The 25281-nt window shown below is 42.6% G+C and overlaps 1 protein-coding gene across 1 annotated transcript in view; it reads left to right on the top strand.

Moving 5' to 3' along the window:
- fyna (FYN proto-oncogene, Src family tyrosine kinase a) overlaps positions 1-19030 on the top strand; it is a 73671-nt gene extending 54641 nt beyond the window's left edge. Inside the window, exons 4-12 of the mRNA XM_084310738.1 lie at positions 4540-4638; positions 6272-6375; positions 7831-7980; positions 9217-9381; positions 11600-11779; positions 12990-13066; positions 13713-13866; positions 15567-15698; positions 18603-19030. Coding sequence (XP_084166864.1) covers positions 4540-4638; positions 6272-6375; positions 7831-7980; positions 9217-9381; positions 11600-11779; positions 12990-13066; positions 13713-13866; positions 15567-15698; positions 18603-18811 — 1270 coding nt within the window. The 3' untranslated portion in view covers positions 18812-19030. The remainder of the gene's footprint in view (positions 1-4539; positions 4639-6271; positions 6376-7830; positions 7981-9216; positions 9382-11599; positions 11780-12989; positions 13067-13712; positions 13867-15566; positions 15699-18602) is intronic.
- Positions 19031-25281: the final 6251 nt, after the last annotated feature.

A 25281-nucleotide genomic window follows, 5' to 3' on the forward strand; every position in this document is an offset into this window, starting at 1 on the left:
GGAGCCAGCTAACGTTAGCTTGCTGATGCTACTAGTACATCGACATGCTGCTAGTGGACTGGAGCCAGCTAACGTTAGCTTGCTGATGCTACTAGTACATCGACATGCTGCTAGTGGACTGGAGCCAGCTAACGTTAGCTTGCTGATGCTACTAGTACATCGACATGCTGCTAGTGGACTGGAGCCAGCTAACGTTAGCTTGCTGATGCTACTAGTACATCGACATGCTGCTAGTGGACTGGAGCCAGCTAACGTTAGCTTGCTGAGGCTACTAGTACATCGACAGTTAACATTACATAAGGTTTTAGTGCGACGTGGGCATTCCAGAATGGCGAGGATGCAAAGCATGTTAGACCATTGGACTCGTCGCACAGTTTACATAGAAACTGCGCGTCTTGCGAGAGAAGTTGTCACACAGCCTTCAAACGCAGGGCGGAAGAGCTAGTTTGCTTCTGTGTTTATTATGAAATGACAATTGCGTATTGACACGCCCACTGCGCGAAACCTCTGTGCTCCTAAATAACTTTTTCCAGTTCGCACATATCTATTATCTATGACTAATTCTATCTATTTTTAGGGGCAAATGCGAGTGAAATAGTCGCACTGTGGTGACGTCATTGCTATTTTAGAGCTGCTCTACCGGTTACAAGGTATAGTCAAAATCCATACCGTAGCGGAAATTCATACCGTTTATACCGTTTATACCGTCCACCCCTACGAGTACAGCAACTTGCAATGGGCCTGGTCTACAAGATATACTACACCACTAAGATACCCATGTACATGTCGAAATACTTTCCAAAGGTCAGTGAATTCCACGACCACAACACCAGAGGGAGTTCCACAAATCGTGTTCAACCCAGATTCGGGGTTGACTCAAACAATGGACTAAACACGTTTCGCAATTATGCCACAACAATGTGGAACGCCCTACCCACAGCCGTAAAATAATGTGAATCCCTACCCACCTTCAAAACAGCCCTCAAAGAGCACCTACGGGAGGCTGCAATTCGAAACATAAATGTCCAAACCCCCCTCCCACCCCCTCCTAATGTACAGTTTCCTCCCTGTCGTATGTAAATATTATCTGTTAGGATCTCTGTTTAACAGTACTGTATATTTGCATATCTTGTATGTCACAAATGTAACGGTACTGTATACCTGTATGTCATGTATTGTCATAAATGTCATGATATATATCTGTATGGCCCCCGTAAATGTCCAAACCCCCCCTCCCAACCACCCACCCCCTCCTAATGTACAGTTTCCTCCCCCTCGTATGTATATATTTTCTGGTAGGATCTCTGTTTAACAGTACTGTATATTTACATATCCTCTGTATGTCACAAATGTAACAGTACTGTATATCTGTATATCATGTATGTCAAGATATATATCTGTATGTCATTAATGTCATTATGAATTGAAAATGGGGGACCCTGATGTAAACAAGACGAAAGTCTTTCTCTGGTCTGCATCCCCTTAACAATTGTGTGTATTGAGCCGTACTGTATTGTACCCATTCTGCAATCTGTTAATAACGTTTTCAATCAATCAATCAATCAATCAACCATCATCATTGCGTCTCTGTGCGTCCGTGCTATTTGCGGCTATTTAAATTAGGTAAAATGGGGGAGGAAAATGTGCCCCTTTCTATGCAAATGAGTCTCATTGCAAAAACACAATTCACAAAGATCGGTGCTAATTGCCACACACAGTTAAAGGGATGTTATTTACTTCTTCAGAGAGTTGGTGGTAACTAAGCGCATTTATAAGGGTTGTCATGGCCAGCGTCTCTCTGGTGATCCAGTGGGTTAGGTAATAATCACAATAAAGATAATAGAACCCACACACTCGTTTGCTCAAGAATAAACGTTTAATTTATAACGTTTCATCAGGTCCATGAGGAGTAGACACTGGAAACACGGTCAATTAAACGTTTTTGTGGAGTATATGAGAATGCAGGTTCTATTATCTTAACTAAACATTAATTACAACTTAATTTCTCACTCTAAAAATATTCCTAAATCTGTAAATATTTTCATTGGCACAGTGCCTAACTTTGGCCTAAAGATTCAGCACCATGGGCAGGTCTGCTCAAACTAATTAATTTTAGGATGACAAACAAATGCAATGACAAAAGATAGTGACAAAAACAAAGGATGCAATTGTGTCATGAAAATACAAATTAAGAAAGCTCTATACATTACAAAATACAAAAAATACTGTTATGTCTATCTGTTATAGAAATGAAGAGCTATTGATCGGTCAGGACTTCCAATTCACGATCAGAGAATCAAAGCTTTCCACTGTCCTAGGACATGCATACTGTTGCATGGGCAGTATTTATACTATTTTACCACATCAGGAGCCAATTGCACTCTGATGCTTTGCGAGCCAACTGCGCTGCCAGATATCAGGATCAAATTGCACACAGTATGGGCGTGTTTGTGCTAGTATATCATTCACGCAATATCTTTAGTGAATAGGTCCTTAAGACGGCGCACATAGTGGGCGCAAATCACACGCAGTTAAGGGTGCTATTAGTGGCCGCAATCCATTCTTTGTGAATTCGCCCCTACTGTATGTGTATTCAATTGACCTATGCTCCGATGCTGCCCTCTTTTCTTGATCACAGCCGTTGCTTCTCTCGGACAAACAAAGGTTTGTGACAAGCAGCAGTTGTGATTGGATGATCAAGAAGAGAAGGTGGGGTTTGATATAGGTCAATTATTGGGTTCATTCAGTCGTCAATGCACCAACCTCTAAATGTCTGTGGTCCAGTTAAGCTGGCTCTCATTACTTCCTCTGAAAGGTGGCGTGGCACGCTCATGTAAACTTCAAAACACCTCAAAACAAGAGGTGGGACCAAGTAACTCTTGCTTGAGTGACAAGTAAGTCACAAGTTATTAGGGTCTAAGTCTCAACGAAATGCCATCCTTTTAAATGTCCCCAGGACAGTTCACTCACACTCGCCACTCTCTCCTAAAGCTCCACAGACAATGCACTGGGTTCTGACTTTGTAAGGCCATGAAAGGTTTGTGTGAGCTCTTACACCAAAAGTAACTTTTTAATTCTGGCTCAGACCTTCTAGCAATGGTAGAATACAAACCTCATTTGGGTGTAGGAGCTCACATAAACATTTTATCGCCTCACAAAGTCAGAGCCTCATTCATTGTCTATGGAGCAGCCCCAGATTTGACACCACAGTGACATCGCCTATGGAGGGTTCTCTCTCTGATTTCTAATTTTAGAGAGAGTGTTGTGTGCTCACAAATACTGACTGAGCTGCCCCGGGGCACAAGGAAGAACATACAGGATAACATAAGATAAGATAAACTTTTATTAATTCCCGTAGGGAAATTCAGGTGTCAAAGCAGCAACAGCAAAGAGAATGAAGCAGATGAGAGGTACAGGTAAGAATCCAAACAAGCTAGGATAATAAGAATACAACTATAATAAAATAGAGATAAAGTAAACCAGCTAGAATAATAAGAATACAAATATAATAAAATAAAGTAAACAAGCTAGAATACAAATATAATACAACAAAGATAAAGTAAACCTCTATCCTGCTTTGGTATAAATATACAGAACATAAGTATTCTAAGTCTGCCAGTGCTAATGTATGTACCTCTAACCTAAGTCTACCCCGGTACAAATATACCTAACTCTATCCTAGCTCTACAATATACATAACTAAAGTTAATCCTGTACAAATATACAGTACTCTATACTAAGTCTACCCTGGTATTAATAAACAGAACATAACTAGTCTCAGCCTATCAATATCAGACTATCAATAAATATAGATGTTCATATATTGCGTATTAATGAAAATGTGAATATATGAATGAATGAATGAATGAATATATGAGTCTATGTGCAAATAGCATGAAGTACATAATGTGAATTATTACAATGGGTGACGTTCCCCTTTAAATCCAGTCGGACTCGCATGCTGGTAGGATCAAGTCAAGTTTAATTCTAAGGACATTTGGATTTCTTGGCTCTAAAAAGCTTCTTGTTTTCCTCGCTGCTAAATTCCTTGAACTCGATAGCAATGATTCTGGGGAACAGTCGATGCCATTCTTTGGCACTGACAGTATGACGTCTTCTTGCCTCTAGCGTACAGATACCCGACAGAGTAGCCACTGAAGGCCGGGGCGTTAAGAGAGGTAACATCATCAAGAAACAGAGCAGACCACAATCAACAAATAAATATAGAGATGGATCCTTTCTGTTACCCACTGTGGGTTTAAAGCACAGTACTTGAGTAAAAGTAGTTGGTTACTTTCCACTCCTGCCCCAGTCTCCCTGTGACTTCTAGAGAGTATGGACGACATACAAAACATTTAGCCTTTTTTTGGACTATAGTTGTCTATAATCAGTTCTCATAAAGAGGACACCCGTTGAATTCCTGCATTCTTTATTTATGTCTGTCTGACTGCTGTTTATACTTTCCCCTCCTCCCACTGTTTTCTCTCTCTCTCTCTCTCTCTCTCTCTCTCTCTCTCTCTCTCTCTCTCTCTCTCTCAGCGAGGGAGACTGGTGGGAGGCTCGTTCTCTCACTATGGGTGGAACTGGTTACATTCCCAGTAATTACGTGGCTCCAGTGGACTCTATCCAAGCTGAGGAGTGAGTGAACGTTTTTATATGGGTTTATACACAAACATACACACACACACGCGCACACGCACACTAAGTACCTAATCCCGTAGCCACAGCAAGAAATGATACATTCTGTTAATCATCATTAAACGTATCATTAATGCTTAAATGTTCCATATTGTGAAAAGCTACAGACACAAAAACAGCCTGTTGAGAACAGGACTGAAATAGAGGGGTATAGAGGCTGCTAGAATGAGAACAGGACTGAAACAGAGGGGCATAGAGGCTGCTAGAATGAGAACAGGACTGAAACAGAGGGGCATAGAGGCTGCTAGAATGAGAACAGGACTGAAACAGAGGGGCATAGAGGCTGCTAGAATGAGAACAGGACTGAAACAGAGGGGTATAGAGGCTGCTAGAATGAGAACAGGACTGAAACAGAGGGGTATAGAGGCTGCTAGAATGAGAACAGGACTGAAACAGAGGGGTATAGAGGCTGCTAGAATGAGAACAGGACTGAAACAGAGGGGTATAGAGGCTGCTAGAATGAGAACAGGACGGAAACAGAGGGGTATAGAGGCTGCTAGAATGAGAACAGGACTGAAACAGAGGGGTATAGAGGCTGCTAGAATGAGAGCAGGACTGAAACAGAGGGGTATAGAGGCTGCTAGAATGAGAACAGGGCTGAAACAGAGGGGTATAGAGGCTACTAGAATGAGAACAGGGCTGAAACAGAGGGGTATAGAGGCTGCTAGAATGAGAACAGGACTGAAACAGAGGGGTATAGAGGCTGCTAGAATGAGAACAGGACTGAAACAGAGGGGTATAGAGGCTGCTAGAATGAGAACAGGACTGAAACAGAGGGGTATAGAGGCTGCTAGAATGAGAACAGGACTGAAACAGAGGGGTATAGAGGCTGCTAGAATGAGAACAGGACTGAAACAGAGGGGTATAGAGGCTGCTAGAATGAGAACAGGACTGAAACAGAGGGGTATAGAGGCTACTAGAATGAGAACAGGACTGAAACAGAGGGGTATAGAGGCTGCTAGAATGAGAAAAGGACTGAAACGGGTATAGAGGCGGCTAGAATGCATCATCCGAGTGGTATTTTCAGCAAAGAAACTTCAAAGACATGTGTTGGGGACGCCTGAATACTTAGTTTTTGGATGGTTAAGCTTAGGTGCTCTTTCGAAGTTGGTTAAGGTTAGAGTTTGTCTTAGAGCATGGCGATAGAACGCCTGCCCTGATTCTAAACTCTAACCTTAACCAACTGCGAAAGAGTCGCCTAAGCTTAACCAGTGATAAACTAGGCATTAGGTAGTTTGCAGGCTGTTAGACCCGGAAATAGGTGCAGAACTTGCCCGCGATTGGCGCACATGTCACATGACCAGAAACGCGCGTGGCCAATCAGAGTGCAAAACTTGAACGCAGAAACACGAATTTGTTGTGGAAAGCATAGCCGCGTTGGGGACTTCAGAGACCTATATTAACTTGTTGAAGAGGAGCATAATATGGGACCTTTAAGAGCATCATCATGTTGGCTGTTATCAAATGCATAATGCTCATTTAGCAAAAATAAGCACTGTAGTATTCTCAACATTTGAAACAAAAGTTGCATCGGCATCGTTTTTTTATTGTCTCACCCCATCCCTCCCCGCAGCTGGTATTTCGGTAAACTGGGCCGGAAGGATGCTGAGAGGCAGCTCCTCTCCAATGGCAACCCCAGAGGCACATTCCTCATCCGCGAGAGTGAAACTACAAAAGGTACTTTGACAAAGTAAAATGTATTGCTTTTCTGACAGTCAGTTGTTTTCTAAGCTTTTTTATCTAGGCAATTTAGGAGGGCAACGGGCAACAAAGTGAACCACTAGGTCTAAATTATATTCAAATGCACTCGCCTACCACCGCAGACCCAGGTTTAATTCCCGGCAGCGGTACCTCCGGCTTGGTCGGTCTGTCACCTACCCGCGCCCCCACTTTGGGTCGCGACCCGTAGTTTGAGAACCGCTGGTCTACACCCTCCCCAGACCGACAGTAGGGCAGCATGTGGTAGTCTACACCCTCCCCAGAACGACAGTAGGGCAGCATGTGGTACTGTGGTAGTCTACACTCTACACCCTCCCCAGACCGACAGTAGGGCAGCATGTGGTAGTCTACACCCTCCCCAGACCATCAGTAGAGCAGCATGTGGTAGTCTACACCCTCCCCAGACGGACAGTAGAGCAGCATGTGGTAGTCTACATGCTCCCCAGACTGACAGTAGGGCAGCATGTGGTAGTCTACACCCTCCCCAGACCGACAGTAGGGCAGCATGTGGTAGTCTACATGCTCCCCAGACTGACAGTAGGGCAGCATGTGGTAGTCTACATGCTCCCCAGACTGACAGTAGGGCAGCATGTGGTAGTCTACACCCTCCCCAGACCGACAGTAGGGCAGCATGTGGTAGTCTACATGCTCCCCAGACTGACAGTAGGGCAGCATGTGGTAGTCTACACCCTCCCCAGACCGACAGTAGGGCAGCATGTGGTAGTCTACATGCTCCCCAGACTGACAGTAGGGCAGCATGTGGTAGTCTACATGCTCCCCAGACTGACAGTAGGGCAGCATGTGGTAGTCTACATGCTCCCCAGACTGACAGTAGAGCAGCATGTGGTAGTCTACATGCTCCCCAGACTGACAGTAGAGCAGCATGTGGTAGTCTACATGCTCCCCAGACTGACAGTAGGGCAGCATGTGGTAGTCTACATGCTCCCCAGACTGACAGTAGGGCAGCATGTGGTAGTCTACATGCTCCCCAGACGGACAGTAGGGCAGCATGTGGTAGTCTACATGCTCCCCAGACTGACAGTAGGGCAGCATGTGGTAGTCTACACCCTCCCCAGACTGACAGTAGAGCAGTGCAACAGCCAGGAGGGAATTGGCATAACGAGAAAATTGGGGGATGGGAGAATATTTTAAAAAGGCAACATTTAAAAAAAGGTTCTATTGAAATATTTCCTGGCAACAATATGTTATCATTGCAGCAACACTGAGGCAACTTTTTAGGCACTGTTGCCCAAAAGTCAAAAGGTTGCTCAAAACGTTGACCAAAAAGCTGTAAAAGTTGCGTTATAATGTAAAACTGTCAATAACTAAAGATTCTAAATAAAGATTCTACTTGAATCTTCTTGAATGTACATCTGATCGCTTCTGTAATGTGTTGTCTTGTTGCTTTGCTAGGGGCCTTCTCCCTGTCCATCCAGGACTGGGATGACGTCAAAGGAGACCACGTCAAACACTACAAGATTCGCAAGCTGGACAGTGGAGGCTACTACATCACCACCAGGGCACAGTTTGAGACTCTACAGCAGCTAGTGCAGCACTATTCTGGTAAGACTCTGCTACAGCTATGGGCAAAACACTAGAACACTTAAAGGTGTTAGGCAATTTCAGATAAATGAACGTGAGCTTAACATGTCCGGCAGAAATAGAGCTCTGCGTCGCTTCTCGAGCTTGGCTGGGTGTGTTATGCAGAACGACAGAGGTTTCCCACAAACTCCCAGAGGCACCAGCAGCTTTAAGCTTCTTCCTTATTAATTTTTTTTATACTAAAAGATATTTCCAGTAGAAATATGGAAGACAAAAAATATTTATATAATAATAAAAATAATAGCCACAGGCTGTGTACTGTGACAAGGAAAGCGATGGTGGTGTTGGTTTTCTTATGAGACACCGGGAACACCAGGGAAAATCAGGGAACATGGGGGAACATCAGGGAACATCAAGCCTGAATCTTAACGACCAATCAGATTATTTGGCCTGCCAAGTGGTGTTCCCAGTGTCTCATCGGAAAACTAACACAACCACGTGTCCATCATCGTAAATACACACAGTGTGCAAAACCACCTACCAATCAGGCTGGGAAATATTTTTTATGTTAAAACAAATTTAATTAAAACCACATGGCGCTGGGCTTGAGAAGTGATGCTGCTGGACATGTAAGCTCACTCCCTACCCTTACTATCTTATATGAAAAAGCCTAAGTCCGGGGATGATGGGATCATGACGGAAGCCAGGGCCGCTGTGGGAAAGTGTTGTTGTTGTCCAGCAGGGAGCACTCTGACCCCTGGCAGTAACAATATTCCTGTTACGGCAACAGGGCAACACTGTACAATTTTAAATGCTGTCCTCCAGATGAGATATTAACTCACTTTGGTCGCTAAAGAACCCAGGGCATCTATCGTAAAGAGTGGGGGGGGGGGGGGGGGGGCAAATTCCCAATCATGCCTCTGACATCAAGCCTCATTCTCCTTAATTGGCTGATATCAACCCATGTCTCCCAAGCCGTTCAGCTTATTGTGTGTGTTGTGTGCCTGGTGCCAGTGTATGGCAGCCATTGAGGTTGGGTGCTACACATTGGTCATGGAGGAGGCGAATTCACACTACACTGTAAATCGCTTTGAGTGTCTAAAAAGTGCTATAGAACTGCAACAATTCAGTCATTAATTCAAGAGCAAATGGGAAAATAGACCATCAAGTTTATGTTCCATAATTAATTTCATACTTTTATCATACTATTTCCATACTAAACGTTAACATCAACATCAACCATCTTGTCCAATCCAGCCAGGGCTGCCGGACTGTGTTGCCGGCTGATTGTCCCTTGCCACAAAGGAATGCCCCGTCTGGCTGACCTGTCCGTCAAAACCAAAGACGTGTGGGAGATTCCACGGGAGTCACTGCAGCTCATCAAACGTCTGGGCAATGGGCAATTTGGAGAAGTCTGGATGGGTATGTCTTTAAGGTTTTCTGTTCCCTCAGAAAGCTCAAGCACCCCCACCCATGTTTCATAGACATCCATTCATTCTTCAATCCCACAGATTTCCATTAACACTATCAGTGCCGGCCTTGTTTACATTTTTACCCCCTTGAATGCCATCATCCACTTCAATGTTAGCGTTAAAAACGCATAATCTAGGTTTTAAATTATGGCTATGTGTCTAATCTTCCCCTCGCTTATCAATGACTTGTTTGCAGTCAACATTGTCAAAACGGATTGTTTTTTAATCGGTTCATATCCTTTTTATAGCATTTCGAAAAGCTATCGTTCTCTCAAATTTCCGGGAAAATAGAAAGATTCCCCCATAAACGGCATTTATTGGAATATTCTCGAATACGTTGTCATTTGTCTGCCTATTTATGAATCGTTTAAAAATAAACACTAGATTATCGATAGTATATGTGTACTTATGCACGCTATAGAGGCGGGCTGAAAAATCTATTCTCTCATTTCCTCAACATCACACACACACACACATACACACACACACGGCACATGCTGATATCTCAGTGAATACAGCTCTGATTACCCCAAGACTGGTAACATAGACTCCTTACCTTAGATCAGATGTTCTCCAAAAAGATTATTCCAATTCCTGATCGCCATTCCAAATATCGATCGCGTTTATTGATTGATTATTGGCTGCTGTAAATATATATTCCACGCTGCATTCCAACTCGCGATCACTTCCATGTTCATCAGACGGCTTGCCAGCACAGTGGAGCCAGTTGGCTACACCTCCACAGATCCAGCAGTATAATCGAATGACCTGCAGTTACACAGGGATAGACGATAGGGGGCGGTATTTTCCCATCTGAGCTCCTAGAGTGTCTGCTGTACCAACGGGAGACTCGGTTGATGAAATATGAATTCAGATCGCTAATAAAAAAATCAAACGACAATACACGTCGTCGGCACTCAACGGGGGGTCTGATAAGACGACAATACACGTCGTCGGCATTCAATGTGTTAACAGCATATTTTTATGTGTTGGACTAAACTCTAAAACTAACTCAGGAATATGCTGGTAACTATAGATTTGTAAATAATTGTACTACATATCCATCATACCTCAACTAGATACCTTTAATCCCCCCCCAAAAAAGATGTATCCCCTCCCTACTTCCCATTTCTCCACATGGAATGCACCTGATGCTGACATGCTGCTGCTCTAGTGGGACATCTAGTGGCTCAATGTTGTCTATAGCACCTTTAAACTAAACTAATTGTAAATCAAAGCAATGATTATGCATTAATTAATGGCCAGACAGTTGATTTGGTGACCACTTGTAAATATCTCGGTTCCATTATTGACAATCGTCTGAAATTTTATTTTAACACTGAAATGGTCTGTAAGAAAGGTCAGCAGCGCCTCTTCTGTCTAAGGAAGCTAGCCAAATTTCAGGTGGATAAGTCCTTGATGATTTTGTTCTATAGGGCCTTCATAGAGTCTGTTGTTTCCTTTGCTGCCATTTGTTGGTATGGAAACCTTGGCATTAATCAAAGAATGCCCTTAATGGGATTGTGAAGGGGGGCTAGCAAGATTGTAGGGGTACAATTCAGCTGTCTGGGTCATATATATGACGAGCAGACGAGCATATATATGACAAGGCGTCATCGATTAGAGCGTACAGCTCTCACCCCCTAAATCCGGAGTATCAATTATTGCCTTCCGGCCAACGTTTGGAGACCCCTGCAGCTAAAAACAATAGATACAAATGATCATTTGTGCAATCAATGGAGGAGGCAGGAGAGGGCGGCTTTGAGGTGGGTGGGTGGGAGGATGGTTGTGATTGCTAGTTTGACTGTTGTCATGATCTGATCCTGCGACCATGTCTGTCTGTGTTCTTCTTGTTATGTATGTTTGCTGTGTTTTTTGGAGCTCCTATTTATCTGCTGTAACATGAATTGCCCAGTTTGGAACATACTAATAAACTTGGCCTTGACCTTGATTGAAGGTTAATAGACTATTAGTTTCACATACTTTTTAATTAAAGTCACTGTAATAAAATGTATATTTGATATGTAGTGAAGGTCTCCTACACAGTCTTTGACTAAAGAATATTTCAGAAAATATCTCTACTCATAGCATTTCTTAACCAAGAACACAAGGTTGTCTGAATAACGGCCCCTAAATGTTTCCTCTCTCTCCTATCTTCCTGTCGTCAGGCACATGGAACGGCACCACCAAGGTAGCGGTGAAGACTCTGAAGCCAGGCACCATGTCTCCCGAGTCCTTCCTGGAGGAGGCTCAGATCATGAAGAAACTCAGACATGACAAGCTGGTGCAGCTGTACGCCGTGGTGTCTGAGGAGCCCATCTACATCGTCACCGAGTACATGAGCAAAGGTAGCGCTCAGTCATATCAGCACTCATACCTACCCTATGCATATCGACACCCATATTACAGATTGAAACAGGGCGGTACACTGGAACTGTGGAAGATCAGAGGCTCTGTCATTACTGTGAACTTGGTGAGAGTGAAACCCACTTCTTACCAAAAACACTTTGATAAAGTACCAAAACATGGAGGCATGTCCCCAGAACCCCAAGACAGCAACATATTTAAATGGCTATTTTATAATCACATAAATTTGCAACATAAAATATATCCAACTATATCCATGAGGCCTGGAACAGAAGGAAACTAGTAATGTATGCACAGTAGGGGGATCATACATAATATCATTCTGTCCAAACCCAAGTCTATGTATAACAAAGCTCTCTCTCTTTCTCGCTCACTCTCCTTGCTGAACTTGTTGTTTTGTCATCTGTTTAGTAGTTTTGATTTGTATATCTTATTTATTCTTGTTTTGTTTGTTTTATCTGTATCTCTTATTTTGGATGGGGCATGTTGGAACGGCCAGACATGAAAATAAAGAAACACACACACACACACACACACACACACACACACACACACACACACACACACACACACACACACACACACACACACACACACACACACACACACACACAGTAATGCATACCATAGTTGCACACATACCCATGGATGCAACAAGAGTTCCCACTTGAGTGCATGAACAATGGAAACACACTTGATGTGGTGCCATTACACACCCACTTACCTAACGTGTCAGTGATGAGAGTCATTGTGTAAAAACTCTTTGTTTTTCACAGTCCACGTGGCAACAAGGAACAAATAAACAGTGTGTCTCATTCAGAATACCAGAAATGATGTCATATTGGCATCAGTCAAGGTGGATCTCCACTGAAGTGAGACACCCAAGCAGAACAGAGTAAAACAAAGGAGGTTCAGCTTATATGGGAAATGTATACTGTATATCTGATTTATGTGGTCATACTTGACAGCTATATAAATCTAAACTATGTGTTTGTCTCCTACTCCTACACATTTCTCTTGTGAAGAAAGTACACTACCGGTAGATACTGATATGACAACTGCGGTTCTAAACAACCATATTCGGCCTTCAGACAGCTGGTTAGCCGACCCTTGTATGAGTTACAGTCCAGCTCACGAAGGACGACTTCGTTTCTCAACCCTACTATACCACACTCCCCTTTTGTCTTTCAGGGAGTTTGCTTGACTTCCTGAAGGACGGAGAAGGACGAGGTCTCAAGCTGCCAAACCTGGTGGACATGGCAGCTCAGGTATGCAGGTGATCATATCATCATAACGAGAACGGCTTTGCCATGCAAATGTATCCGAGAGTGAACTGTATCACTATCTGCAGTGACATTTTAGTACTTTCTGCCAGTTCCTCTTAAGGGGTTTATTGTGAGGTTGTAACACGCCAACATTATGGGAAATGCGCTTCTCCAGAGTCAGATAAGAAGATAGATATACATTTCTTCTCTGTGCGTTCAGTAGAAAGCTATCCGGCTACAAACTAGCCTAGCTTAGCACAAATTAATGGAAGTGGATACAGACCAGCTAGCCTAGCTGTTGGCCAAAAACACCTGTCCCGGAGTTATAAGCTAGTCTAGTGGTCTGTATCCGCTTCCACTCCTTTATGCTAAGCTAGGCTATCTTGCAGCTTTCTACTGAACGCACAGAGAGGATATTGGTATATCTTCTATCTGACTCTGTGCATTTCCCATAATGTTGGCGTATTTCTTTAAGTCATATCCACGATTGACTACCATTTGTACTTCAGTGATATAGCCTAGCCTAGCCTTAATCTACAGCCATTTCAACCACTGAAATTAAACGTGTTCATTTATATAGGCTATCGTTGATTTCTAATGATTTATACTGAGTAATATGAAGTGTTTTGATGTGAACTCCATTCCCCAGGTGGCAGCAGGCATGGCGTACATTGAGAGGATGAACTACATCCACAGAGACCTGCGTTCCGCCAACATCCTGGTGGCAGACAGCCTGGTGTGTAAGATCGCTGACTTTGGTCTGGCCAGGCTCATAGAGGACAACGAGTACACTGCAAGACAAGGTACCGGTGTTTTCTATTTATTTTAAAGACCCCATGATGTGAAAGATGACTTGTTTACCTTCCCTGCTAGAAAAAACAGCATAGACCAGCAAATTATGCTGACCATGTAAAGATCATGTATTATGCTGGTTATACCAGCAAATACCAGCATATGTTGTGTTTTGGTGCTGGTACTGTATGCTGGTGCCCATGCTGGTCCACCAGCTAAACCAGCATCACACCAGCACTAACCAGCATAGACCAGCATTGAAATGATGCAGGTCTACTGTATGTTGGATTTTCTAGCAGGGTTGTGTCCTCTTACCTCATGAACCTGGATGTATTTTACAGCTACATAAATGGTAAATACATTATTTGCTAATGCATGGCAAAAATGTGCAAATATCGTATATGTATCTATGTAATTACGTAGCTGACGATTCTGTAGTCAACTATGTGCGTAACATTTTCATCCAATAAAATATAATTCTCAATTGACCTATCTCAAAGCCGCCCTCTTTTCTTGATCCTCCAATCACAACTGTTGCTTCTCCTCGTCTGAGAGGGAAGCAACAGTTCTGAGAGAAGCAACAGTTGTGATTGGAGGATGAAGTAAAGAGCGCATTTTAAATCAATCCCACTTCCCCCTCTCGTCATAATAAAACTGTATCCACATCTGTCATCACCAGTGTAGGCTAATGAAGGATACCATCAACACGCCGCTGATCTTCTTGAACGCCCCTGAGTTAGTTATACTTCATGTTCATCTATAAAACTCTCCTTGGTCCGTCACCCCCCTACCTGTGTAGTTTGTTGAAATCTGCACCCATTCTACAAATCTCATCCTGCTGAAAATTCCCAAAACCTACTCTGTAATTGGTCAATCATCATTTCAGTCTGCCGTGCCCACAGACCGGAACAATTTACAAAAAAGTCTAAAACTGGAAAATGTTATCTCCAAATCAGCTTTTAAGGATACCATCATGGACATTTATACTGACACTTGCAACTGCTCCTAAACTAGCACATGTATCTGCCTGCCTGCTGTGGCTGTTTTGTTTTGCTCTGTTTGTCTTACCATGTTTTAACTTGTTTTAATCATGTTCTGTTTTAACTTTTACCCCCGGCTGTGCCTTTTGCCAGGTTTGTTCTTAAGACCATACCTGGTTAAATAAAAAATGTAATAAAAGTTAGCTAGTTGAGCCGACTGAGCAGGACAGTTTTTAGTCCCTCTTATCATTCCGTCAACATGTCTAGAAGCTCATTTGTTGTAAATGTTTACTAGTTCGCCCTCGTCCCCAGTCCAAACTGCGAGGGAGAAAAGAGATATTGTAATTATTCCTTTTCCCCCTGAGGGATGTTATTATTTCCTGGCGTACGCAGCCGATAAGGTCACAAACGTAGGAGAAATATACACAACATTGGAGACTGACCTACTTCCTCCTGGGTTTCCCTGAACAGGCGATTACTGTTACTATTCCCTGCGTTTTCCTATTTTGAACTGCAACAGTTGCATCAAGACAAACATTTCAAAACCCACGACTGCCTGTTCTTTGTTCAACCCGTGTATTTATCTGTTTTAGCATTTTTGATGTCTTGAAATTATATATTTATAAATATATTATAATAAAAAAATATATATATATATATATATATATAAATGTGTCGATGTTAAGCCCCATTCATAAATTGGGATTCTGTAAAATTCTGTACATTTCCAGGTGCAAAGTTTCCCATCAAGTGGACTGCTCCTGAGGCAGCGCTCTATGGCAAGTTCACCATCAAGTCAGACGTGTGGTCGTTTGGCATCCTGCTGACGGAGCTGGTAACCAAGGGAAGAGTTCCCTATCCAGGTGAGTGGCTTCATTAGGGCAGTGGTGGCCTACAGGTTATGGGTTAGTGTTAGAAAAGCGTGATAAAAGTTCGATACCCCAGATCGGGGTGTGGAAGTGAATTAATAATGCTCTCATTTCCCTCATACCTACCACTGAATTGCCCTTAGGCAAGGCACTGGTTGTCCTGGGCAGCTCTGAGGTGTGAATGTGTAGAACTGTGTGAGTGTGAAGGGCATTCCTACTCTGAATTAATTAAAAACAAAATTATTATAAATAATAATTTGTAAGTATGAGTCCACAAAGTTGCAATTAACATCAGTACAGACAAAATATCAGATAAAGACTCTGTGTAGACGGAGGCTTCCGGTTGTACCATGTAAGAAGAGGTCGCATGCGGGAAGGCTCCCGGTAAATGTTTTATTATTTTATCGTTTAACTGTAGTTGAACGCCAGACAGGTGGCTGCTCTTTGTCTCAGAATAAACAACCAAGCCGCCAAGTACCCACCTGGCTACCTGACTTTGCATAACAATAGCCCAGGCCAATGTATCGTCGCAGCCAATGTAAATGGATCAAGCAAATAAATTTGGCCTATCTGATCAGGGTCTTCAAATATGATGTCTGGGGGCGCATACAGTGAAAATAGCGCGATACGGAAAATCACCGTAGCCTACGAATTGGCATAACGACTAACATTGGGATGGGAGAAAAACGGAGGAAAATGTTTAAAAGGATAAATTCATTTCTCCAGGCTTCAAGCCTACACGACTTTACAAATGGTATGCGCACGTGCCATTCACACAACACAACTCAATCAGGGATCTTGAAGTTGATGTCGTTGTGGTTTCAGACTAAAGGACTGATCAGCGATGGAGGTTTACACACTACAAGAAATCTCACCAGGAGGAATCCCTGATGAGATTAACTAATTGAGATCTCTCTCTCTCTCTCTCTCTCTCTCTCTCTCTCTCTCTCTCTCTCTCTCTCTCTCTATCTCTCACACACACACACACACAACGCAGTATGCACGTTCCGAGACTCACGCAGCGTTATGACTTGTCATAAGTGAATTGTATAGAAACAACTCACCAAAATTGACTATTGCACAACTGAATAATAATCTACGAAAGGTCGCGCGACGCGTCACCCACCCCCCCTCCCCCCACCCCCCTGCGACCGTTGGGTGCCAATCACGTGTTAACACGTCGTTTTTCCTTTTTTCCGATTTTAATACCCTATTCAATGTCAGGGAGCTGTATGTTGCCTATAAAAGGCATACTGGGACTCCGAAGTAGTCCTACCAGGTGGCGGTATCGAGCACCCTTTAAAACCTTGTGTCTTGGGCTGTGCGTCGATTATATGGGTCCGGTTCGGCTATTTTTCTCCGGTCAAGACGAGCGGTTATAACGCTCGGATTGAGAAGAATCAAGTACTCCCGATCCGTGTTGTGTTGTGGATTATGTTGGCGACACGATGGACATCAATACTTGGAATGGCAATCAGATAATTGGAATATTCTTTTTGGGGTACATCCTAGTCAAGGTAAGGGCTATATGATATCATTCTTGCGTTGATCCAAGAATGTCTTCATTGCGATCCGAGCGTATGTGTAACGATAGTCCACAACGTATGCCGTTGATGGCGATCAAAGCATCAAAAAACGCCCCCCTCCCCCTTTTTATGCATTCATGATGAAACATAATACCTATCATATGCATTTGATTTCTTTATTGTAGCGTGTGTAGGGACAAAACACCAATGGATTCAGTATAATGCATGTTGCGGCTTATAACCAGCCTCCCAGGAATTAGCCCGGATCATTCCGAAATAACACTCATATTCACCACGGTATAAAACGGGAATGTATGGATGGAAAGATTATTTCTTTTTTGCATCTTGACCGGAAGAAACTCAGTGTCAAATGACCCTAGTATTGTATCCATAGCTATAATATAGAATATAGTTATAGCTCTACAAACAAGGTGACGGACTCCATTAGTTTAATGCGTGGCAGCGCATAGCCGTCGCCCGAAAACAGCGCGGCACTGAAAGTGTTAAGCATTTACGTTCACTATGTTGATGAATGCAACCTAAAGAATCCTTGACTCGTGTTACAAGCTTGAATGTGGGAGTGTTTTCTTTTCTTCTCTTTTTTTTGTTTTTGTGTTGGGGGGGGGGGGGGGGTTAAAATACATTGTAAAATGGGAACTGAATTTAATTGATGTGAAATATACTTTAAAAATACATTAAAAAAATATAATAATAAACTCTGTAGACTACTCACAAATGAGTTTTGAGACACCATATACATTTTAAAAGCAAATAATAGAAGACAATTTACACTATATCACAACTGTATCATTTACACAAAGGGGAGCAGAAACAACAAACAAACAAACAAACAAAACACATTAATACGCAGAGGTTTCACTTATAAGAAAGCATCTACATTGGATAATGAGGTGACAGGCTTTACCGCAAGCATATACATCATGTTTCACCAGATGCAATTTGACACACCTTATTAAGTATGGGTTGTTACACTATAGTGATGGGTGTTATGTCATCAGTAATTATTCTGCAGATTGATCTTCTAGCCGACTAAATCATAGCTCTGTGAACGTATAAAACGTTTACCTAAAAAAAGGAAAAGAGAACGCACATCAATGCCCTGAAGACATCTGTTGTGTTAAAAGGTTGTCTCTTTTGAATAATTTTTACATTGAGGATACTCAATATATTCCATTATATCGTCATTGCGGCCATCTTGGTAGGCAAACAACAGGTGATTGTAATCAAATAACAGGCGATTTTCATGAAATGTCAACCGTGGCCATTGAGCTGTGTTTATTATAATGAGCTGTGCCCATTTTGGTGGGCAACGCAGGATTCATGAGAATATTATGATTCTTCCCATCTCCAGGTATGAACAACCGGGAGGTGCTGGAGCAAGTGGAGCGAGGCTACAGGATGCCCTGCCCCCAGGACTGCCCCATTTCCTTGCATGAGCTGATGGTCCAATGCTGGAAGAAGGACCCAGAGGAGAGGCCCACCTTCGAGTATCTGCAGGCTTTCCTGGAGGACTACTTCACTGCCACAGAGCCTCAGTACCAGCCAGGGGACAATCTCTGAGCTCCACCACCAGAGGACGCCAACACACCATCTTGTCATCTTTGGTGGGAGATATTGGAACAACTGACTGAACGACTTGGCTGTATATTACAGGGGGACGCCGCTACTGCAGTGCACGGAGAGCAACTCAGAACCCCGCTTCCAGTTCCCTCTTGAGATGCTGGTGTTGTCAAGGTGTTAATGACTAGACATGAATCATCTTGACGCACTTCCGTCGATTCCCAGGCTGAATTCGACGGATGCTTTGGGGTGGGGTGGGGTGGGGCGGTGGGGTTGATGTGACGACTGAAGAATTTAAAACGACTGCTGTGGACAAAAGACATGAGTCGTGTTGTGTAATTTGTACCTAGTGTAAATATAAATTGCTTGTTTACTTATCCCCATTATTTTTTTGTTTTGTTTTTCTTTCGTTTTATATTACTTTTGATATTTTCGAAATGTGTGGATTTTTTTTAATCCAAGGTCAAGGTTATTTGACAATTATGGCTTATAGAAGAAAAGAAAAAAGTGTGAAGCTCACAGTTGGTAACAAATGGTGATTATAATGGTAGGAATGATAAACGTTAGACATGTGGACCACGATATCTCAGCAATTTCTCTGGGGGTCTGCCGACCTTTTCTACGAGGTTAATAATAATAATGATATTGCTATCCTCTTCTCAAGGAACTTAGATGTATTATAGCACCCCCTCTTGCCTTTTTATGTTTAGTAATATTCTTATAACGTAAGGGAATGCCTTCATGCTTTCTATACACTAACTAAACGCCTATTGCATCATGGACTCTTCCTCATCAGACGTGTATGGCATCTGCACTGGTATCAAGTGCATCCATTGTATTTGTGCTTCAGCCAATGATTTTTCCAATCGATCAGTTTAAGGTGATTTATTTTTGTTCATTATAGCTTTTCAGAAGTTGTGAAGGGGATGCTCCTCCCCCGACAAAAAACAACAGTTGTTAGGCTGACTGCTTATTATAATGATGATATTTTCAAATGTATGTTGCATTATTGTATGGCAGCAGGCTGTGTAAGAATTATGCTTTGAACATACAGTACAGATTGTCTTTTTTCTTAAGGCCATACCAACCAACCAACAAACTGCCGTTTCTCATGACTGGAATGAAGGATGCGTACCTGTGTGTGTCCCTCCATCGTGTTGTTTGTGAGACCAAACATGTTTATTTCCTGATATTCATTATCTCAGCTTTTTTGTTTTTGTTGCCATCGTGTCATCTTGAAGCTCACATAGAGGCTTCGTGGTAAACGCACACTTTTTAATTCCGAGTGACCCGAGTGCATTTTTAGGACAGTTTACCATTTCTTTGTGTGTATTTATGTTTACTTTTGATGGATAAAATGAACAAAGGATCACTTTGTTTAACCCCATTCAGTAGATATCCTATGAGAAATGTTTTGGTCTCTACATTATTTATTGTCTCTTGTCTGTCAATTGTACACAACCGGTTTTGAAATAAACAATCTTACCATCATGTGAACTGATCTCTCAGGTTTCCGCTAATTGCAAATGTACAACTTCTTTCCATGCGCTCTCAGTTAAAATGTCGGCTCTCGCCTTATCACCAGAACATACCAGACTGTCACCGACACCCTTTTTCAATAATAATAATATTTCTTGATTGCCAGGCATTTAATCATTATTACATAAACATAAACAGTGTTTGGAGGTGAGGATCCATCAAATCAAGTCATCTGGCTGTATAGTTGTTGCTTCTGGCTGAACATGACCGACAGCATGAGTCATGAAGATAGGATATATGCAAATCACTTAGCAGGATGCATTCCAATACTCCTAGAGCAACCTCTCTTTTCATGCTTGCCAATATACAATTATGCCTATATCATCTACTGGGGCGACTGTAGCTCAGGAGGTAGAGTGGTCGTCTGGTAATCTAAAAGGTTCCCGGTTCGATTCTGGCTCCTGTCAAAGTGTCCATGAGCAAGACACTGCTCCCGATGAGCAGGTTGGCACCTTGCATGGTTGCCTCCACCGTCTGTGTGTGAGTGAATGGGTGAATGTGAGGCATAAGTTGTAAAGCGCTTTGGATAAAAGCTCTATATAAATGCAGTCCGTTTTACCATACAGTATGTGAAGTTTTGTTTTGACTTTGACTTTGCATATACCACACTCCTAGGCAAAAGGTTGGACGACGTTCCATCTTTGGTTCCGGTTCCACTGTCAAACACTTGTTTTGCAGGCTGTGACGTACGTACAGGGGTATAGATACAGCTCTGCATAGGAGTGTGTTTGCATGCCTCTGTACCGACCAAGACTTGTCAGGGATCCAACGAGGAACAGGTAAGAAATTTGTATTACCTCTTGATTTGTGACAGTGGCCCGTCGGAAAATTGAATGTTTTATAATGGGGGGGGGGGGAAACAAGTTAATGTCAAGTTGAAATTCGATTGCTATGCAATACGAAATAACTTTTAGCAGGATTAGCCTGTCTACAGTGGACTTGTATAGCGGTAAAATTAATCTGAAACGAGTTAGTTTGGGCAACATATGTTTACAGTTATTAAAATGTAGTTGTTGTTTTTAATCAAGCTGAGTAATATTTTATTTCCATTGTCAGGTTTTAATAATTATATAATGTATTTTCCCTTTGATGTGTGGATTGTATTTTTCTGCTGCTTTTCCTTGATGGATTCTGGCTCAATCAGAAGATTCTCTTTTGAGATGGAGAAATCTCATGTTGTACCACAACACAACCAGAAGTAATTGGGAACTTTGGCGGACAGGCGGACAAGAGAGAAGCCTGCAGGTGTTGCGAGTGTCGACCAAGTCATTATGAACCTAACGAGCTGGACAGAAGAGACGCCGCTAGGTAAGCAAAGAGAAACACTGGACAGTCTCTTATTCTGGCATTACGAAATACAAGGAACATGTCGTATCTCAGGGGTGTGGGGCGATTGGGTGGGGGTGGGTGGGCGATCTTGCGATCTTGGGTGGGGAGGACGGTTGAGCTGGGGCAGGGGGGTGTTGTGGGTGTGTATGTATTAATTTTCATTTTTAAATAAAGTTTGTAAAGTAAAAAAAACTAAAACAATATATATATATAAAGAATAATAAAAAATTTACCATTTCCACCCAAGGACCACAACCTTGGGTTAAGGAACCCAACCTGAGCATGATGTAAGAGAAAAATGTCAATGCAGGAATGATATTGTACACACACCTCGTTTTTTTTTCTTGTAATTTTCAGGAAATTGACCGAATATGAGGCTCGGATTCAAAGGGACCTTGAGCGCCTGGAGCCGCCCCTACCCCTGAGCTGGCAGAACTATAGCCCCACTCCACCCGACCAAGCACCCATACTGTGAGCAAATCAAGTCTTTCTGTTTGAGTATTATTTTCTTTGTACATGATCAGTGATAATGTATAAGAACAATTGAGCAGGTGACGTAGAAAGGCGTCAGACATACTGCTGTATTATTATTATTTAAAAAATCTTTAATGTTATTAATCTGTTTGACTAAGCTAATTTCTTATTTTTAGAAACGCATGCACACACACACACACACACACACACACACACACACACACACACACACACACACACACACACACACACACACACACACACACACACACACACACACACACACACACAGCATTCACATGTGGGAGCTGCCCAGGCCAGTACAAAATCGTATTGCTAACCTCTAACGACTCCATTTAGGGAGTTGAGAGGTAAGTGCCATAAACAGGTTTTTGATCGAGGAGAAGGAGATGCTTTATTTTGTATGATCATAATTTGTGAGATAAAACACAAGATATAAGATGGATAGATGGACACACAATAAAAGAGGCAAACGAGTAAAACAACGAGGTATGTAGACAAACAATAAAATCAGTTCTTAAAAAGTTTAAAATCAAAAAAGGTATGCAGCAGTAAAATAGACCAATATATGAAGGTAAATTAGCACTATTGCACAGTGTTCAAAATTGCACATTCGCTATTGCACATTGTCCAATGTCGTGACTAATTCTCTGGGTCCAATGTCTGATGGCTGAGGGGACAAAAGATCCCATGTACCACTTATAGTCCGTGAACGCAGCGCGATGAGCCGTCTGCTGTGTGCTCCTCTGTTAGGATGCTGCACTAAAAATGCACAGATAGTCAGATACTGTATGGAATTACACACATCAATTCTTGTTCTGTCCTGCAGGCCATCAACATATTGATCCCAGGTGTTACCAGTCTGCATGGGAGGGACAGTGCAGAGGCAGCGCCTGCTGCGTCAACCCAGTCTATGGCTACCCAGCTGACCCGTACGCGTGAATACTTTCGGCAAGCAACAAGCCCTTCCGCGTTGCTCTGATTGGCCGAGCGTGCGCATGCGCATGAGCCGCGACACGCCCCTCAACCAGGCAGCAATACTAAGCTCCAGTTAACCTAATTATACCGTAACGAATCATTAAAGAAATCTACCGTTAACTGGAATATGTTGTTTCTTTACACATATGTTGGATTATGTCATTGGTTTGTCATGACAAACCAATAAAAAATCGCGCGACTCTGGCTTCATCCTCGGCTTCGCGGCTGCGTTGCGGGTCCACGACCCTCCGTGCTCCGATAAGGCTTTCAACAGCGGGGAGAGTATGCTGCCGTGAGCAGCATCGCTGAGCTCATCAACGACCCTCCGTGCTCCGATAAGGCTTTCAACAGCGGGGAGAGTATGCTGCCGTGAGCGGCATCGCTGAGCTCATCATGGTGTCCGCTGGACGAAGCCAGAGACGGTCTTATTATGGGGCTTATGCCGAGAAGCAGTAACACAACAGTGAACACATAGTTGCAAATGCATCTGTCAGTCGTACTTAACTATGTGTTCACTGTTGTGTTACTGCTTCTCGGCATAGCATAGGACCCATATCATTATTCTAGTTGCTTGAAACATACCTGTATTGTTTGAACATAGACATGAACAAATTATTGGTCAATGACAGTGTTCTGCATGTCACAGACAAGTCATGGAATTGGCTAAGCAGAAAGGAACCCTGCAGCTTGTGTGTGTGTGTGTGTGTAAATGGTAAATGGACTGCATTTACAGTATATAGCGCTTTTATCCTAAGCGCTTTACAACTTATGCCTCACATTCAGATTCAGATTCAGAGTTTTATTTGCCACATGGAATCAATACAATCAGAGTTTCTTCATACACAATCATAAACATCATACCATGGACAAAAGGAGCAGGAAGAAGAATAAATCTTATAGTTACCTGCCCCTTATTCCTAAACTAAACAAGTATTTACTTGATTCACTCATTCACTCACACACTGATGGCGGAGGCAACCACGCAAGGTGCAAACCTGCTCATCAGGAGTCACTTACTGTATGCCTTGCTCAAGGACACTTCGACATGCTGCCGGGAGGAGCCAGAATCTAACCAGGAACTCTGCATTGTCAGCAACCCTGATATAACTTTGAGTTTCTATGATGTCTGTATTCTTTATATTCTATATGCTTGACAAAACATGCTATACGTGTTTTATCTCCACTTTGTGGCATTGAGATGGTATTTCCTTTGCTTTTTTGTGTTTTTAATTTAAATCCAATTGAACTAAAAAGAAAATGCAATATTTTATATTAAATAAAAGAAACCATACTGTTCTACTTTACTTAATTTTCAAAAATGTTCCACCCTGTTTTTCAATGTCAAGCAAGCTAGTGGCTAAAATATTTGACTTGTGAAAGATGATGTTTTGCGCACTATGGGGTGAATTCACAAAGAATGGATTGCGCCCGGTAATAGCACCCTTAACTGCGTGTGTTTTGCGCCCGCTATTTGCTCCGTCGGACCTATTCACTAAAGATATTGCGCGGATGATATACTAGCAGTGCTAACACGCCCATATGGTGTGCAATTTGCTCCTGATATCTGGCAGCGCTGTTGGCTCACGGAGCAGCTGAGTGAAACTTGCCCCTGATATGGTAAAATAGTATAAATACTGCCCTTGCAACAATATGCATGTCCTCCTAGGACAATGGCAGACAGAAAACAGAAGCTTCAATTCTCTGAGGTACATAAGAACATTGGAAGTCCTGACGAATCAATACTGTAGCTCGTCTAGTCCTTGGGCTAAACACTTTTTTGGTACTAATTGGGTGGGCAAATTCTAGATGTGATTTTTTTTTTATTCCTATACATCCCTAGATTGTGTTTTGATATGATAGACAGTTTGGTTTTGTAGTTTATTAGTGGTTAACAAAAACAGAGTTTTCTCAAAATAAGTATCCTGTCATATCTTGCTCCCCTTCATAGATTCACTCATTAACGTTGGCAGGGACGTGCACAGGACTTTAGAGGGGCAGGTGCTCAAAGGCTGAAAAGGGCACTATACCTCTGTATGTTTTAACCGAGCACGCGTAGCGCGCGAGCCCGATTTGTAAGGGCTCTTTTCGGGCGGGGGGGGGGGCCCTTTTTATGCTTTTTGGGGGGTTTT

This window comes from Notolepis coatsorum, assembly GCF_963971535.1.
Source record: "Notolepis coatsorum genome assembly, chromosome: 3".
Lineage (NCBI taxonomy): Eukaryota > Metazoa > Chordata > Actinopteri > Aulopiformes > Paralepididae > Notolepis > Notolepis coatsorum.